The sequence below is a fragment of the Bufo bufo genome, chromosome 7, assembly GCF_905171765.1.
Source record: "Bufo bufo chromosome 7, aBufBuf1.1, whole genome shotgun sequence".
In the NCBI taxonomy this organism is placed as follows: domain Eukaryota; kingdom Metazoa; phylum Chordata; class Amphibia; order Anura; family Bufonidae; genus Bufo; species Bufo bufo.
Window position 1 is genome coordinate 62364928 of NC_053395.1, and position 19027 is coordinate 62383954.

Genomic DNA, 19027 nt, shown 5'->3' on the forward strand with positions numbered 1-19027 from the left:
TCTCTGTACTTCATGTCTCCTCATGAACTCCATTCCTACAGAGATGCAGCTGAAGATCTTATCAGCTTTAATCAGTATCATAATCCCTGACGAGCAGAGAGAAAGATGAGGCAGCTCACTGCTCTAAAGTAACTTGTCCTGCTGTGTGATTAGGACAGGTTTTGTGTGTACTAATAGGACGGCGGCCATTTTATTTCTCCTAATGATTGCTCCCTAGAAAAAACTATCCATTATAACTAATGAAAGGTATTTGGGAATATATTTATAATAAAGTAATAATCAAGTATTTTCATTGGCTTAATTTCTGGAAAACCCTTTTAAATCTTGCCGTTAGCAGATCACTCTCTGTAATTAGTGATCTGCTATCAGCAAACAATGATTGTCTGAGGACGTAATATCGCAGTAGTGACCACTGGTTTCCATACTGGGTTGATGATGACTGCATGTCAATGCAACTTTCATCTCTGCTCAACCATCAGGCAGTGATCAGGAACAGAATTACCTATGCATCGACAAGTGGCAGTCCACAGGTTTGCAGGGATACCTAATTGAGTGACAGTAGAAAGGGTGATCTGTGGGTAAATGGTTGGGAAATGGTTTGTTCTGTGGATTGGATGGGAGATCTGACTAGATTGGCGTTATGTGACGCTCTGGGGTTCTGCATTTTATTGAAAGGATATGTGGAAGTTTCTTACTAATTTCTGCTGTTGTTTTTCTGACAGATTACATAGATACAATTCGATTTGGAGTAATCACTTGTCAAGCACTCGCAAAGGAAATCTCTCTCAGCAGTCCAGGAAGCGTTTATTTGCATAGAAACATCAATTCCTCTTTAGTAAGTATTTAGTCACGTACCTGACTCCTGTTAGGGGCTTATTTATCACAACTGACCTGGTTACACACAGCCAATTGTGTAGGCTACATAGGTTTAGATTAAAGTGGTTTTCTGACCTGTTAGTATCTGATCAGTGGAGGTCTGATCCTTGGGACCGCTGCTGATCAGCTGTTTCAGGAGGTCGCAGTGTTTGAGTGTCTTGGCCGTCTCGCAGCTTACCCTAGGCCAGTAACGTCACTTGTACCAGGTACATGACCTAGGTGCAGGCTCAGTCCCATTCAAGTGAATGGAGCTGAGATTCCAAGCATAGCCGCTATACAATGTTCAACACTGTGCTTGGTAAGCTGTGCGGAGGCCGCAGCTCTTCTTAAATAGCTGATCATCGGGGGTCCCAGATGTGGGACCTGCGCCGCTCAGATACTGATGACCCATCCTGAGGATGTCATCCAGATTATTGAAACTCCTTTCTTCCAGACAACCTGATGGAGAACCGAATGATGACAATGAAACTTCTTGCAGACAGTGACATTTTGAGATAACTGGGTAAAAAAGAGGGAGTCTGTTTCAGCACTATCCTGTCATCTCTTACAGTTAGATGGGGAGGTCTACATGAAACCGCTTGTATTTCGCCCACTCTTCTGGCTGTAGTAATTGCAACGAGGAAAATTGTTTTAAAGGACAACTATCTTAAAGGAATTTCAGATAATGGCTCAAATGGGGAATCAATTAAAATGGACAATACTAAATTTAGATCCCAAGGAGGGACTGTAGATCTGACTATAGGTTCATTCCTCCGTACTCCAGACTAAAAAAAAATATCAAGGAGCCATTGGCTCCTAACCTGAAACATTTAGGAGCCAAACTAAAATTTTTAGTCGCCAAACTTAAAATCCATATAGTTACGGTATAATAAAAAAAAAGAGAAACGCACGTCTTACCTAGGGTTGTCACGATACCAACATTTTGACTAGATTTCGATACCATAAAAAAGTATTGCGATACTCGATACCACGTAAAAAAAAAAAACGCCAAAAAAGCCGCGTGCATTCCAGATTTTATGGAACGTCTGGATCATAATAGAACAGTCCTAACCTAATTTTTGTTGGAACAAGGTGACAAAAAAATGGCAAATTGCATGTTTTTTTTGTTTTTTTCTGTTACGGTGTTTACCGCACTGCGCCACCAATGATTTTACTTTATAATACAGGGGTTAGGGGTGGGGGGGGGGTGTTCGGTGCACTGCACCACCAATGAATATCGTTTATGCGGGACCTTTCATTACGATAAAAAATCTAAACTAAGTATGCTGACATGGAGAGCGGCGCCCAGGGATCTCCCTGCACTTACTGTTATCCCTGGGCGCCGCTCCGTTCTCCCGGTATAGGCTCCAGTATATTCAGATTTTCGGCTCAACCGGCAGGAGACTGCTCTTGTTCTCCTCGGCGTCTCCTTCTCCCAGGCTGGAGTGCTGGCCAATTGCAGCACTCAGCTCATAGCCTGAGAGGTTTTTTCTCCCAGGCTATGAGCGATTGGCCAGCACTCCAGCCTGGGAGAAGGAGACGCCCAGGAGAGCAAGAGCAGGCTCCTCCCTGTTGAGCCGAAAATCTGAAGATACCGGGAGAACGGAGCTGCGCCCAGGTATAATAGTAAGTGCAGGGAGATCCCTGGGTGCCGCTCTCCATGTATACTTAGTTTAATTTTTTTTTATTGTAATGAAAGGTCCTCTTTACAAACGCAAGCTGCGGGTGCCGGCCATATCCCATACCCGGCACCCAGCCTCTATGACTGCGCGCTGCAATTCGCCGCTATTAACCCCTCAGAAGCAGTCCCAATGACGCCAGAGCACCTGTTGGAGGTCGTCTGTCTCTTTTTGCACCTCAGTGCCAGAAGATCTCCAACAGCCCTTGGATACATTCTGTGATAGGGGAGGGCCTAAAAATTTAATTTCTGAGTTTTCCAATAGGGAGATTTGTAATTACAGATTACCGTTCAGATCCTGCAAAACAATCTTACATCGTCGCAGAAGTTTTTTCCCTGATAGAAAAAAGGGTCCTGGTAAGAGTCCCAGAGCAGGAATTGACTAAGGGGTTTTATTCAACTATTTTTCTAGTCCAAAAAAACAAAATGGCTCATTTGGACTATAATAAACTTGTGTTTGAACCAATTTCTGCAGTATGAGAGATTTTGTATGGAGTCCAAGTCAGCAGTGAACAATCTCTCCCTGTTTTGCTTTATGGCCACAGTAGACCTGGGGGATGCGTACTATCATCACTGCTACCCTCAGGAACCTCTGCTACCCTCAGCCACCAGAGGTTCCTGAGGGTAGCAATTCGGTTAGAAAGGGAGATTCTGCATCTTCAATTCCAAGCATTACCCTTCGGCCTCGCTCAAGCTCCGAGGGTTTTCACAAAGATCGTTTTGGAAATGATGGCCCACGTCGGGGAAAAAGAGATCATCATTATACCTTACCTAGAGACTATTTTCTGCTGGTGGCCCGGTCAAGTCAAATTCTTCAGGGTCAGATTCCTGTCCTGAGGAGGTGGAGGCGGTCTCTCCAGGGGTGCTGTCATAGGTTGAAAGAAAACCAATTACCGGCAAGTGTAATCCAACATTATAATTTTTTTTGCAGTGTGGACATATTGCAGACCCATTCAAGTTCTGCATCCGTCAGCACAGGCCACACGGATGGTGCCCAATATGCAGTCCCCAATGCACAGCACGAGCGGCACACGTGCATGAGCCCTAAAAGTCAGAAAACCCCTTTAACATCAGACATATCTTATTTCCTCCCACACATTATTCTGCCCATACTTAAATAAATATCTGTTGGTGAATGCTCATTCTTCTAACAGATGTTCCTCCCATCTCCTGCAAGCACATTGGGCTGAGGGTGTATGTGTTCTCCACGGTGAGGGTTGGCCGCTGCTAGATGCCTGTGGTGACGACCAGTATCTCTTGCGAACCAGGATTGGGTATCGCAGCAGATTTTGGTGGAGAGTTGGAGCGCCCCTGATTTGGCCAGCATTTATCTATTGTGTATGGTGGCTAGCTTTACCCTCTCCCATTTCGTCCTTTACTTTTGAATCTACCAAATGCCCTGTATGGTTGCTCTTTTAAAGCATGTGTCATTTTCTTACTATGTGTAGAAAGTATTCTTCCTGTTGCAGACTGTTAAAACCCAGCATCGGGACCTTCAATTTTTAGGATTTATTTTTATAACTTGTCCACCTTCCTTAGGTTATAAGAGAAGTTACTAAAGCCTGGCTGGTTAATTGTGTGTGTACATTTATCAGTGCCTCTTGTTTTTCCCTGCCAGGTCTACCCAAATCATGAAATGAATTTTACAGGCTGCAATTATCTGCAAATGGGCATTAGATAATCGCGAGAGCCCTGCTGCACTGGATACGTCCTCATGGTGGCAAAAGTCTTCTCCTAAATAATGAGCTAAAGAAAGGGCCGGCTCTCTTCATGTTCATACCATTCAACCACTAGCTGAAGAACAGCCTCTGCTGGACGAGGTTAGTGCATGATGTCCGCCAGGGGACCTGCTAGTGGTTTTAGTAATGCTGCCGGCAGATTGCATGTAAATCAGTAGCCATGTTCTCATACTAGTAGGTATTTAGGACATGTTCAGCCTGTTATCCTGCAATTTGATCTAGAGGAAGGCAAAAAAAAACTGTGAGGTTGAAGCCAATTTTCCTAATTTTAGGGGGAAAAATCCTTCCCGACTCCATCAGGCAATCCGAATAACACCCTGGGTCAACTACCTCATCTTTAGTAACTATAACCTGTAATATTATTACACTCCAGAAATACATCCAGGCCCCTCTTGAACTCCAGAGGGGGTATCAAACACCCTGCTAGTCCCCAAGATCTGTTGAGAGGGTGGCTCCTACTTCATTGGACTCAGCTCTGCCATGTATTACTTTAATGGGTTATTCCCATCTCAAACTGTGTGGGGCATATCACGAGGATATGCCCCTCCATTGTCTGATAGGTGCAGGTCCCAGCGAGAGCGGAGAGAGCTGTGGCTGGAGGGCCCCGGATTTCACGGGGGCCGTCCACCACCAAGCGTCTGCTCCCATAGAAGTGAATGGAGCGCAACGTGCATGCGAGGCCCCTGCTTCCATTTATCTATATGGGGCAGACGAAAATAGCCGAGCTAGTGCTCGGCTATTTTCGGCGGCCCCCATAGAAATGAATGGAGGGCGGCTGCGCATGCGCAGTGCGCCCTCCGTTCTCATTGTAGGTGCGGGTCCCAGCAGTGGTACCTGCACCTTTCAGACAATGGGGGCATATCCTAGAGATATGCCCCCCATTGTCTGAGATGGGAAAACCCCTTTTAAAGTGGCTGTGCCATCATTAAAAATGGTCTCTGTACATAGGATAGGGGATAATTATCTGATCGGTGGTGGTTCTGTTTCAAGGCTGTGTACACCGTCGGAGGAAATTTTTGTTTGATTGCTTTTACTCATTTTAGGCTAAAAATCATATTTGCAATTGGCCTTTATTAAAAATATTGAGCCGTTCTGTCACAAAGGGTTAAAGGGGTTGTTTTTTTGTTCTTTGTATTTTCTAACTAGGACAAATGTAAGGACTTTACAATTCAGTTTGCTGCTTTCTCAGATTTCACTGATGGTCACATGACCTTGATGTCAGCTTCTCTCCTTTCTTGATGTTTTCATGAGGGAGCTGATCTGTTTCTGTAAGACTTCACTGTGCTGGCCACGCTCCCTGCATTGCCATCTGCGCACTCCCTGGAATTTTAACCCCTTTAGCTGTGCAGACTCGGGGCTGAAGGCTTTACTGAGTAGCTGCAGGCAGTGAGGAGACCATTTCTGGCACAAGAGGTGGCAGACTAGAGGTGTTCTGCAGAGGCATTGCACAAGAAACAGGTAAGGAGAAGATCCTGTGGTATCAGCAGTGTCATTGTACAGCGGGGACTTGTAGTCAGTCATACACATACAAACATGCTGCTGAGTATCCCAGCAGTCAGACATGTCACTCAGGACTCAGCACTTGGTATTCACTCCCTTTGCAATGAGCAGGGGGGAGGGCAGAGATTGTTGTTGTTGCAGGTAAACAAAGGGCCAGAAGAGAACAAGGGAAATGAGGAAATATATATATTTTTTGGCCTAAGACTTGCTTAGCTTAGTTATATATTGCTGCCCATCAGATTTACAGTGATTGATATATATCTCTCTCTCTCTCTCTCTCTGACAACCCCTTTAACTGTTTTTCTAACTGTGTGACTGGTACTTTCACTTTGTGCCAGTCATCTGAGTAAACCTTCTCTCTAAACTACTAAGAAGTCATAAACACTTTTATTAAGTCTTGTAATGACCTTATGGGGGATGCAAAGTGTAAAAAACTAAAAATTAAAAAAAATGAATTAATAAAAAAAATAATGTTAAAAATAGAAAAAAATTTAATAAAATAGACACACAAAAAATGGATCCTATAGAAAAATTTGCTCTACATAAGAAATCGTAGCTCTGAACATGGAGACATTAAAACATAATTTTTTTTGTTTCAAAAATGGTATTGTGTAATGTAAAACAAAAAAAAAAAGTAGACATATTAGGTATTGCTGCGTCCGTAACAACCTGCTCAATAAAAATATCACATGACCTAACACCCTCAGGTAGGTGAACACCGTAAAAAAAACAGTCAAAAAAGCGATCAAAAAAGGCTTATCCCCCCCCAAAATAGTACCAATCAAACCGTCATCTCATCCCGCAAAAAAAATTACCAATTAAGACAATCGGTCAAAAAATAAAAAAGCTATGGCTCTCTGACTATGGAGACACTAAAACCTTCATTTTTCTTGGTCTCAGAAAGATGCTATTATTGTGTAAAACCTAAATAAATAAGAAAAGTATACATAATAATAATCTTTATATAGCGCCAACATATTCCGCAGGGGTTCATGTACAAACAGTCATAAAATAACATAGCAACAGACAAGGTCGATTATTACAACAAGAGGAATGACGGCCCTGCTCGCAAGAGCTTACAATCTGTGAGGGGAGAGGTGGTGACCCAAAAGGTAGAAGTGCTTGTTATGTACGATAGGTCCAGCCAACTTGGGAGAATAGGGGAGCAGATATAAAGCCACATGAGCCGGTCAGAAAGCCAATATACGAAGGTGCTTCTGGGTTGCAGTGGAGGCTCAGCTTCAGGGAATGATAAATGGGCTATGGGGAGGTTAGATCAAGGGAGGTGATAGGCCACCTTGAAAAGATGTGTTTTTAGCGAACGCTTAAAGGGAACCTGTCACAGGGATTTTGTGTATAGAGCTGAGGCCATGGGTTGCTAGATGGCCGCTAGCACATCCACAATACCCAGTCCCCATAGCTGTGTGTGCTTTTATTGTGTCAAAAAAAACTATTTGATACATATGCAAATTAACCTGAGATGAGTCCTGTCCCTGACTTCATCTCACGTACAGGACTCATCTCGGGTTAATTTGCATATGTATCAAATTGTTTTTTTTTACACAATAAAAGCACACAGAGCTATGGGGACTGGGTATTGCGGATGTGCTAGCGGCCATCTAGCAACCCATGTCCTCAGCTCTATACACAAAATCCTGGTGACCGGTTCCTTTAAAACTGTGCATGTTGGTGATTAAGCCTGATTTTCTTGGGTAGGGCATTCCAGAGAACCGGTGCAGCTCGGTGAGACTCTTGGAGCTGGGAGAGAGAAGTTTGGATCCTTGTGGAAAGTCAGTTGTAAGTCATTGGCTGAATGGAGAGCACGGGTAGGGTGGTAGACAGAGATGAGGGAAGAGTTGTAGGGTGGTGCAGCATTGTGGAGGGCTTTGTGGGTGAGGACAGCAGTTTGAATTGATTCTATAGTGTATGGGTAGGCCAGTGCAATGACTGACACAGGGCGGAGGCATCAGAGTAGCGGTTGGACAGAATAGGTGACCCTGGCTGCTGCATTAAGAGTAGATTGTAGAGCTCTGCCTACAAGACAAGAGTTTATTAATAGGATGAATGTAACCCTGAGACTTGAAAGAGGGGTATATGTCAAATGAAATTGTCCAAATAAATTTTTATCTCTTTGGGAAGGATGGGTTGAGTCTGCGCAACTAGCTTCACAAGCGTTAGTTCAGGATTGCGTACGGGGACAACTGACCGTGTTACACTCCTCTCCCCAGGCGTTTCTACATAGTTGCTATGTAGGTGACTGATCGTCTGAGCCACTATACTCCGATAGCGCTGGTCTTGTTTCCCAGACGTATGATTGTCCTTAATGTTGCCGACATTGTGGTCTCTCTGCTCAAGTTGGGAAAGGGTGGTGGGAGGGTGTTTATTGAGTAAGATGTTTGTTACAGCATTTTAATCATTCTAATGCTGTATTGCTCATATAATTCTTCATTTCCCATATTTGTCTATGGTGTCTGCGTACACCACTATCTTTGTATCTTTTTGGACTTATTTTCAACTGTACAAAAACAAGAACTCCTTCTTGGTGTTCATGTGGTGATCTTTATTTCAATAAAAAGTAAACTGATTTAAAAAAAAAAAAATCGATTGGAGAGGGGAGAGTCTGGTGAGGGGGAGGCCAATTAATAGTGAGTTGCAGTAATCAAGGCGGGAGTGGATCAGGGCAACAATGAGAGGTTTTTGTTGTTTCCATAGTGAGAAAGGGCGGATAATAGAGATGTTTTCTAGGTGCAGGCGACATGACGGTGCGGGAGAGCGATTGAATATAGGGGGGTAAAGAAAGATCAGTGTTAAGTCACCCCGAGACAGCGGGCGTGCTGCCTAGGAGTGATGACAGTGTTTGCACACCTGGAGGCAGACATCAGGTTTAGGTGGGTTAGTAGATGGAGAGAACACAAGAAGGTTCAGGTTTTTGAAAGATTCAGTTTGTAATGGATCGAGGAGAGTGATCAGAGAGTAGCGGGTTCGGAGAGTGTAGACCAGACTCTCTAGAGTTTAGAGATGAAGGGAAGATTGGAGACTGGTCTGTAGGTTAGTTGTGCAGGATGGGTCGAGAGTGTTTTTTTTTATTAATGGAGTAATGATGGAGTGTTTGAAAGAGGGGAAGATACCAGAAGAGAGGGAGAGGTTGAAGATTTTTGTTAGGTGAGTGGTGACAGCCGGAAAGAGACTGAGTAGGTGGTGAGGGAAATGGATCAGAGGTGCAAGTGGTAGGACAAGGAGAGGATCCTGGAGACTTCTTCCGTGACTGGGTCAAATGTGGACAGTGAGCCAGAGGAAATTTTCTGGTGAAGTAGGCGGCTAAGTCTGCAGGGATCTCCTGAAGATTTTTTATTTTAGTTCATTTTTTTCCTTTTTCAGATGGGAAAACAGTAGATACCTCGCCTCCCTGTTCTCCCGGGGTCGAGTTTCGCCAGTGACAGTCTCCCGCACTGCTGCCTCCCCCACCTCCCCCACAGAAGACAAGGTGGACCAGGGCAGCCTCGCTCCCCTGCATCCCGCCAGCCAAGGGGTCACCCATCCAAGCCCCCCTTTTCCAGCGTCCTGGCCACTACGGTGCCAGTATCTGAAGGGGTGACCCTGCTGGATCCAGAGGAGGGGTGAAGATGGCGGCAAGACAGAAGATGAGGTGAGTGCACGGGACTAGGTAAGTATTAACCCCTTCCCCCTCCCTCCCCCTTGGCATAGTTTCTAAGGGTTAACTAGTGCGGGGCACTGATTACCTGGAGGGTCCCATCTGGAGGCCTGAATTGTCACACATCCTAGACTGCGTAACAAGGCCGCCACTTATGTCTTACAGGGGGACACACAAGGCTGCCTGGGGCACTTACTTAATGGTGTGCGGTATGCACAAGACCCCTAAGGCAGTCCCTCTCCATAGGCCGAACGGGCTTCCGGCTCATAGGGGGTTAATAGTTTGGCCTCTGGGGGAAAATTTTCCTCCTCAGGACTGCTCACTCTGCGGGAGAGAGAGGAGTGTAGCGCTCCCCACTACCCAGCACCATATTCCACCCCTTCGGAAGCGGGCACCAAGCGCGCCGCTCTAAAGGGTTAATGCCGGCACGACCTTATCGCGAACGCCTCGTGCGCCGCTGATAGTTTGTAGGGCATTGGGGGGACTCCGGCTGGCTACATTGCCCGACTCCGGGTTCCAGCGACAGGCGGTAGCGTCTGTTCCTTCCCAGGGGCGGCCACCACAGGCCGGTGTGGGCGATTCACGCGGAAGCAGGATGCTCTGCTCCAGCCCCCCTCTTTTCCCCCTGGCCGTCCGACAGTGTTTCAGGTCGCTCTTTTCATCAGCCGGGCCGTGTATTAACTTGGCCCGGCTTTGCAGCATACTAGGCCGTGGGCTGGTGTGAATTCTTCCCGCCTAGCTGCCCCTCCCCCAGAAGCCAGCTGAGTATTGCCCTGGTCTCAGCACTTTTAACCCTTCCTAGCCAGCCATTTCTTATTAGGGCCGGCACAGGGCCATCAAGGGGTTAGATAAACAGTGCAGTTCTTAATATTCAAGGTTTAACCCTTCCGCCACTTAATCAGTCATGTTAAAAAATAAAAATAGAACATTTAATACGGGCCCCCGCCCCCCTCAGTGCACATCATAACCGTTGCGGTACCAGACTGGGCCCGATGCCCTGTCCCGGTCACAGGAAGGACCTCTCATAGTCCCAAATCCGCCCTACACGTTCCGCTTGGTTGATAATTCTGCGTGCACCTTCGCAATACAGGGACCCCTGCAGAATTCCCAATACGCCCTCCAGGGCCGTTGGCTGACAATCCTCCACCCGCGCAATCAGGGAGGATCTCTGTCATTCCCAATCCACTCTCCTGGATTGTTTGGTTGATAATTCTCCACCTGCACAATTCAATGAAGGACCTCTGACATTCCCAATCACCCTTCTAGGTCTTTGGTTGATAATTCTTCTCCACCTGCGCAATTCATAGTGGACCTCTGACATTCCCAATCCACCCTCCGGGTTGTTTGGTCGATAATTCTCCTCCTGCGCAATCCAGTGAAGGACCTCTGGAACTTCCCAATCCACCCTCCGGGGTCGTTTGGTTGATAATGCACCCGCCTGCGCAATCCGGTGGAGAGACCTCTAGAAGTCCCCATTCCATCCCCTGGGTGGTTTGGTTGATAAGTCCCCACCTGTGCAGTCCGCAACGGTCAGGGCGAGATTCTGAGGGGTAGACCTGCGCGCAAGCGGATCACAGCAGGACATCTTTCTCCTCGAATATCTCCGCAACCCCAGCCTTCCTCTCTGGACCACACTCGGACACACCCTCTTTTCCCAGAGAGGGTCAGTCTAAGTGGGGGGGAAATCACTGATCCAGGCCCTGACGTGAATCCGAAGCAGTCTCCCAGGATTGCGTCTAGGGTGGCCTGCAGTACTTGTCGTATGCATTGCCCCCTTCCATGCGCGGAGTAATCACACCTCTTCCATGGGCGGAGTAATCGCGCCTCTATACATTGTCCCCTGCCTAGGTGACCTAAGTACAATAACACTGATTTCGGTGCCGGCCGTATATGTGCGCCCTTCTGTAGGTGGCGGAATCGCATCTCCTCTGGGTTCAGTACCTGCCATATGCATTAGCCCCTTCTATAGGTGGCGCAATGACATTTTCACTGGTTACATTGTGTGCGGTATGCATTCCCCCTTACTTAGGTGCAATATATTGCACTCCCATGGGGTGCAGAACTCACCATATGCACTAGTTCCCGCAGTGGGCATTAACCCCCTTCATAGGTGGAGTATTTCCCTACCGCTGGCTTAAGTACTTGCTATATGCATTCCACCTTCCATAGGTAGAGTAATTGCACTACCATTGCATACGGTCCCGACTGTCGCGCTATCCCTTTCTATGGGCGAAGTATTGCACTTCACCGTGCTTCCTGTTGCAGTAACCCCTTCCGCAAGTGATCCACTAGTGGGGAATAACTAGGCATCTTGGGATGCTGCAGTTCAACTACGCCACGGCTCTAGGTGCCTTCGCTTATTCACAAGGGGGCATGGCAACAGTCGGTACCCGCAGGTGCCCGGTACTCTTACTCTAGTGGTATACGGGCGCCGCCAGTGAATTCGGTGTCTATCTTTCTTTTGGCGTGGGTTTTGGACAGGCTTATAGCATCCTCTGTCTCAGGGGGGTTACCTAGCATCACTTTGTGTCCCAGTGACCCCCCCCCCCCCCCCTCCATCTCCATGGGCCTCCTTCATTCCTGTCGGTCATGATATTGCCCGCTTCAATGCGTAGTGCGTACTCCATTGCACATATTTGGCAGTCCGTTCCAGCAAGTCGAGTGTTCACTGACTCTGTATTTTTTACCCACCGCTCCTCCTTCTCTAGGAAGTGCTTATGCTGGCACTCTCCACAGGTGCAGTTTTGTCGCTAATGCTTGAGTTCGTAGTCGCTGCAGTGGGACATCCCCCTCAGGTAGGGGTCCTACCCTGGAGCTGGCTGGGCAGTTGCTCCTCTATACCGCCCTTTCAGGTACAGTTTTTAAGGTTAGCTCTACTTAACTGGGGCAATATGGTACGTGGCTTCTACGGATAGTCAGACCTCAACCTCAGTTTTGCGCTGATGGGGCAAGCGACTGCTACTACTGTGGGAGCGGTATTGAGTTACCACTACATATTTGGGTTCTTGCTGCACAGCTCTTTCGTCAGGTGGTGGATTCTTCTAGCACTGAAATCGGTGTTCTCTGCGGGGTACGGGGCTAGCAATATGGTGTGACTCCCCTTGCCTGGCTTCCTCCTCAGGCGGAGTTTTGCACAGCCACTTATTCCTTGGCTACTTCTGTATAGTGCCGGTCTCAAGACGGGGAATGGGCTTAGACTAGCCTATTCTCCTGTCTCTTTCCTCCTCTGGCTCATGGCCACCCCCGCATGCCTTGGTAGTTCCTGTGTTACTAGCTTCCCTCATCTGTTGCACGGGGTATTCGTTTAGTAGTCTTCCATTTCCAGGTACGCTCCGGTCCAGATTGGTAGGCTGTGGCGCCTCCACATCCCTCCTTCTACAGGGACTCCTCCATTGGTCCGGGTGTGCTATGGTATCCGCACGAAAGCTTCCACCTTTCTCACCCTCATATCTCCTTGGTGGGAGTTCTCCCTCCATACGTTTTTTCCCCTTTCCTTCCTACCCAAGGTTCTACGGAGATCAAGATGAAGGGCATTCCGACAAATTCTAGTCTCTCCGGATTGGCCCCGTCGCGCGTGGTACGCCGACCTCGTTCTCCTTCTAGGAGATGTCCCTTGGTCACTGCCACTCAGACGACCTTCTTCCCAAGGTGCGTTCTTAAATCAGCATTTTGCTAATGGCGTGACTGTTACCGCCATTCTGACGAGGAGACTGTTTTCAGCGCACTATGACTGAGGCCAGGAAGCCTGCATTGCCCAGGATCTATTATAGGACCTGGAGGTCGTTCCTGGGCTTCTGTGACAGCTGGGACATCCCCTCACTTCGTTTTCTCTCCCCACGGTCCTATCCTCCTTAATCAGGGTTGGACCTTGGTTTAGGCCTTAGTACCTTGATGGGTTCTGTCCTTGGGCAGCTTCCAGCATCCTCTGGTTGCCTGGTGCCATGACAACCTTCCTTTGGGAGTGGCACATACGGTTCCTCCGTACCGTCCTTTACCGCCTTGGGATCTGAATTAGTTCTCTCAGCGTTCCAGTGTTCTCCCTTTTGAGCCCTTGTGGGAGATCTCACTCCAGCTCCTGTTCTAGAAGGTAGTCGTTTCTTGTGGCTATCACATCCATCAGACGGGCGTCCGAGTTGGGGGCGCTCTTTTACAGAAAACCCTTCCTGGTTCTTCACAAGGATAAGGTGGTTCTCCAGCCCATTCCTTCTTCTCCCGAAGGTGGTCTCTGACTTCCATATCAATGAAGACATTGTCCTTCCTTCACTGTCCCTCTCCTTCACTCCCTACGGAAGGGAGTTACATTATTGGACATTGTCAGAGCTCTGATCATAATTGGCAGCCTCCAGTCCCTTCTGGTATACGAACAACCTTTGTCTTCGGAGGGTTCTAGCTAGGGATTGGCGGCCTCCGAGGTGGCGATTGCACGTTAGGTTTGACCTGCAGGAGCTGAGGCATACCGCGCCCGGAGCAGGGTTCCGCCCTTAGGTGTCACGGCTCACTCTGCCAGAGCGGTGGGCGCTTTCTTGGGCAGGGAGGAATCGCGTTTTGGCTGCACAGTGGTGTAAGGTGGCTACGGGTCCTCCTACACACGTTCACAAAAGTTTACTAGGTGCATACTTATGCATCGACAATCGCTGCCTTGGGCCGCGTGTTCTTGCAGGCGACAGTCCTTAGATGCCTGCAGGGACGCTTGCTTCCATGGGTCTGTGGTTTTTTTCCCTCCCTGTGGACTGCTTTCGGACGTCCCACGGTTCCTGTGTCCCCCAATGAATATGGGCGAGAAAAGGAGATTTTTGTATAACTTACTAGTAAAATCTCTTTCTCGCTCTTCATTGGGGGACACAGCACTCACCTAGTATTGTTGTTCGACCACAGTTGTGGCAGGTACTGGTTTGAACCCCGTTGGATCTTTTGGCATGGTTGGTGTTCCATGTTTTTTCTTTGGCTTGCTTCTCCTGCTGCTTGTACACAAACTGAAGCTCTCTCTCCAGGCTGGAGGGGGTATAGCTGCCAGGGGAGGAGCTAACAGCTTCATCTAGTGTCAACGCCTCCTAGAGGACATAGCTATACCCACAGTTTCTGTGTCCCCCAATGAAGAGCGAGAAAGAGATTTTACTGGTAAGTTATACAAAAATCTACTTTTTGGGTTGTTGGACAGTGAGGAGATTAGAGTGGTTGAAGTAAGTCTGTTTAGCGAGGTTGAGGGCAAAGTTATAGGTCCGTAGCATGAATTTGTAATGGAGGAAATTCTTGGGTGTGCAAGTTTTCCTCCATAGGCGTTCAGCACTCCTGGAGCAACGCTGGAGGAAGGGAGTTTGCGGTGTAAGCCAGGGTTGCTTTAGTCTGTGTTTTGAAGGTTAGGGGGTGCTACTTTGTCCAGGGTGCTTCTTAGGGTGTCATTGTAGATTGATTTACAGCCTTATCGGGGCAGGAAAGGGAAGAGATTGGGGACAATGATGCATGTAGAGTGTCTAAGTGTATGAGGGTCGATGGCCTGTAGGTTTCTGTGCATGTAATAGTTAGGGGAGTGCTGGGATGGGTGCAGATTTGTGGGAGTGAAGGAGAGGATATTGTGGTCAAAAAGCTGGAGACGAGGGTTATTAAAGTTGGAGATTGAGCAGAGCCAGTAGAAAACCAAGTCAAGTGTGTTACCGACTTTGTGTGTATTGTAAGGGATAGTTCTCTTTCAGGGGGTCACACACAGATATCTTCAGACACCAGGATTTAAGGGCCAAAACAGTTTTATTGCGGCACTTCCGCGTAAACATAAACAGTTATACAAAATAAACTCCTGCCCGTCTGGGCTCTACATAAACACACAGGTTTCCCTGACTCACCTCTAAGTACCGCTTAGTGTCAGGGTCTCAGGCTCCATGCCTTAGCAGGTTCCGCTCATCAAGTGTCAGTCCACATCGGGAAGAGATCAGGCTTCGCATAACACTGTGGCCCCTCAGTCCTTCTGACTGAGACCACACACACTTAATTTGGTTTGTGTCTGTGATTGACGGGTGATTCATAATCCCTTCTGAATCGCCAGTGCCATGATGTCTGATAATGTTTATTGAACTGGGGAATGGCCTAGACCCCCTCTCGATGGTAGCTTTCCTGCAGGGTCCATGCTATCTGAATGGAGGTGAGAAATTGTTAACAAAGGTGACCTGCTAGTTCTCTGCCATTTGGCTGGGCTTTGGAGCAGGGCCCCCCCTGTGGAGTTCACTACCTCTGCTATCTGACAGCAGATGGCTGGTGTGTGTGGGAAGGGGGGGGGGGCTTTGTGAGCAGGGAGGATGGATGGGGAGGGGGGTTCACATACCTGAAAAAGTGCAAAGGGAAGGCGATGGGATGATGGGCAGGGAACGATCTCCCAGCTTGACAACATTATATGTGAAGTGACATTAGTGGCCAGAGCTCTGTCATTAGCATACAATGTGTACGGTAATGACCGCATCGGCCATTGTGTTAGCACCTGCCAGGGATGTGTTTTACAGCCCCTAATAGTCATGACAGGACTGATGATAAAAGTGCAGACGCCTGGGATGTGTATTGAGAGCTGTAAAACACATCGCAGGTCCGGCTGTCAGTAGCTCCTGTGTGGAGACAGAAGGAGTTACAGAAAATCAGTCAGATGACGGATTCTCTGTAAATCCACTGAGAGCAGCCTGCTGTGCATAGGAAGCACAGCAGGCTGTAGAACAAAAAAAAAAAAGATAAATTGAACCAATTGGAGAAATTTTCTCCACAAAATAAATTAGTGTAGAATATATATTTTTTTTTTTTTACTAAGGTGTCCATAGCCTTCAAATAGGTGTCATGTAATATTAAATTTCTCCTGTAGGTGAACTGTAATTGTATGGCTGGTACTGATTTATAACTTTTGGGTTTTCATTGATTAGACGGACATGACCAGTGGCAAAACCTCTGTCTAACCATTATTACAGCAATAAAAACATCAGAGACATTAGCGGTATTTTTCTGACCTGGAGGTGATGGTCTTTTGACATGGTGTGTTATGACCCAGACTTACAAATGCCATTCCCTTGGTTCCAAAAGTGTATTGGGCGTTTTGTTAGAGTTGCAGAATCCTTTGTTGGCTTTATAGCATCATGCACATTGTGGTTACACAACTTGTTTATCAGCTCATGTGAGCATCTGAACATGTGAAACGAATGCCTTTATGGTTCACACCCCTCCCCTCATACTCCTACCTAATACGTACATAATTGTACAATGTGAAACTACTACTGCGGCCTGTTTCATCCACAGTGCCATGTACAAAGGCCTTGTTCACACTGGGGTCATGGCTTCCATTTTTAACAGAGCCATGATGGTTATGATGAGTCTGTTGCATATTCCAATCCTGCTATTGCCAGATTAAAGGAATTTATACTGTCTGTTAAAGTAATAGCACGTCGCTGCAATCAGGCACTATTATGGTGCTGTGATGGCATGGGCTCAGGAGCTGAGTCCTCGCCACTACTTAGGCTACATTCACACGACCGTATGTGTTTTGCAGTCCGCAAATTGCGCATCCGCAATAAAAACGGATGACGTCTGTATGGCATCCATTTTTTTTTTTTTTTTTTTGCGGATCCATTGTAACAATGCCTATGCTTATAGGACATGTTCATTATTTTTTATTTTTTTTGCGAGGCTACAGAACGGACATACGAATGCGGCTAGCACACGGTGTGCTGTCAGCATTTTTTGCGGACCCGTTGAAATGAATGGGTCTGCATCCTATCCGCAAAAAAAAAAAGGAGCGGACACAGAAACAAAATACCTTCGCGTGAATGGAGCCCTAAGGGTACCCTCAGTACTACCATCCACTGATGTGACCTTGTAAGCAAGCTCTAGTAGACATATGGCGGGTCTTCATTCTGCTACTCACAGCTATTTCACGCTACTGTAAGAGAGCAATTCCTTTTAACATGATGTGAACTGTCTGTATTGTAGATCATGGAACTTGCCCTGAAGTATAACAGCTGCACTCGGAGCCCCTACACTAACCAGCAGGAGCAAGACGACCTGGACCCGGCATCATATAAAGCATCAAAGGCATTCCCTTGTTGTAACACTGTCATCCTTCCACAGTGGCATCTCCTGTCCAGGGTCCAGAACGTGTGCGTGCTGTGTGTGAACCAGAGCAGAGGAGTCTCCCTGCACACAGTCACTGCGCCACGCTGCAACTTTGTGGACCTCACCGCAGCCTTACAGTCATTCTACCTCAAAGAACAATTCTTTCTGAACTTCATGTCGACTGTGAGAGCATGCAGCAACTTTCTCAGCTCCTACAGCCCCTATTTCTTCTATTCTGCATGTTGTCAGAAGGTAAGCAAAGGATTGACCGCTTTCACCACCAGCCAAGACAATGCATCCTTTGCGCTTTCTTCCCAAGGGAAGGTCCCCAATGGGAAGTTGTCACGTAAAGTGCCTCATATTGAGGAGAAGGGACAAGTCACTTCCAGCTATCATATAAACAATGACAGTATCACTGGCCTCAGGTGCAGGACCAACAAGACCTTAAATATGTATCTTCTGGACTCCAATTTATCCTGGTTGTATGCGGAGAGACTGGGAGCTTCTGGACGGGAGAGGAAGTTTGCTGCTATCATTGATTTGAAAGAAGAGCTTCATTATATCATAGACCAGAGCCAGCCTCTCATCGGACCTACATTAGGTATGCTCATGATCCTTAGTGGTACCTCCAGACAGAAAGCATCGGGTACACTGCTTAAGGCTGTCCTTGCATGTGAGAGATTTTCTAGACCAGGGATGGGCAAACTGCGGCTCTCCAGCTGTCGTAAAACTACAAATCCCATGATACCCTGCTGTAGGCAGACTGGGCATACTGGGATTTGTAGTTTTACAATAGCTGTAGAGTCGCAGTTTGCCCATCCCTGTTCTAGACTAATGTTCTATTCTCAGAGGCTAGCAGACCCTTCCTTAAAGGGGTTATCCAGGAAAACATTTTTATGATTTAACCTCAGGATAAGTCATCAATATCAAATCTGCCGGGGACCAACACCTGGGACCCCCACCGATCAGCTGTTCTTGACCGCCGTAGCCTCTTCCTGGGCCAGTGACATCACTGTACATCAGTCACATGACCTAGCAGCTCATCCCCATTCAAGTCAATACCAAGCTGCCATCAGCCTGCATCGCTCACCAGAGCTCCGGTGAGTACTGCGGCGCCCTGAAGCAGCTGGTCGGTCGGGATGCCAGAACTCGGACCCACACTAATGTGATAATGATGACCTACCCCGAGGATAAGTCATCATTATCTTGTCTAGGATAACCCCTTTAATAACTTCTGTGTACCTGACATGTATATACTGAAGTCATCACTTAATCCAGTGACTGGTTCTAGTTATGTGGTCGTGTCCAGTACAACACATCAGAGAGCTGCCATGGTAAACGGATGATCAAAGCACCAGTGTGTGTGTGTGTGCAGAAGCTAGACATTTTCCCTGCTATTCTTGTGGTCAGAGATCCCTTTTTAACCAGAAGAATACTTCACGTATCTAATTATATATAATATTTTTATATATATAATTTTTTTCATTAAAGGGAACCTGTCATCAATTTTATGCTGAACTAACCGAG

At 47.1% G+C, this 19027-nt stretch overlaps 1 protein-coding gene across 1 annotated transcript in view; it reads left to right on the forward strand.

Moving 5' to 3' along the window:
- TXNDC11 (thioredoxin domain containing 11) overlaps positions 1–19027 on the forward strand; it is a 76446-nt gene that overhangs the window by 43477 nt on the left and 13942 nt on the right. Inside the window, 6 exon segments of the mRNA XM_040439217.1 lie at positions 723–835; positions 4152–4190; positions 4192–4224; positions 4226–4316; positions 4319–4353; positions 17378–18101. Coding sequence (XP_040295151.1) covers positions 723–835; positions 4152–4190; positions 4192–4224; positions 4226–4316; positions 4319–4353; positions 17378–18101 — 1035 coding nt within the window.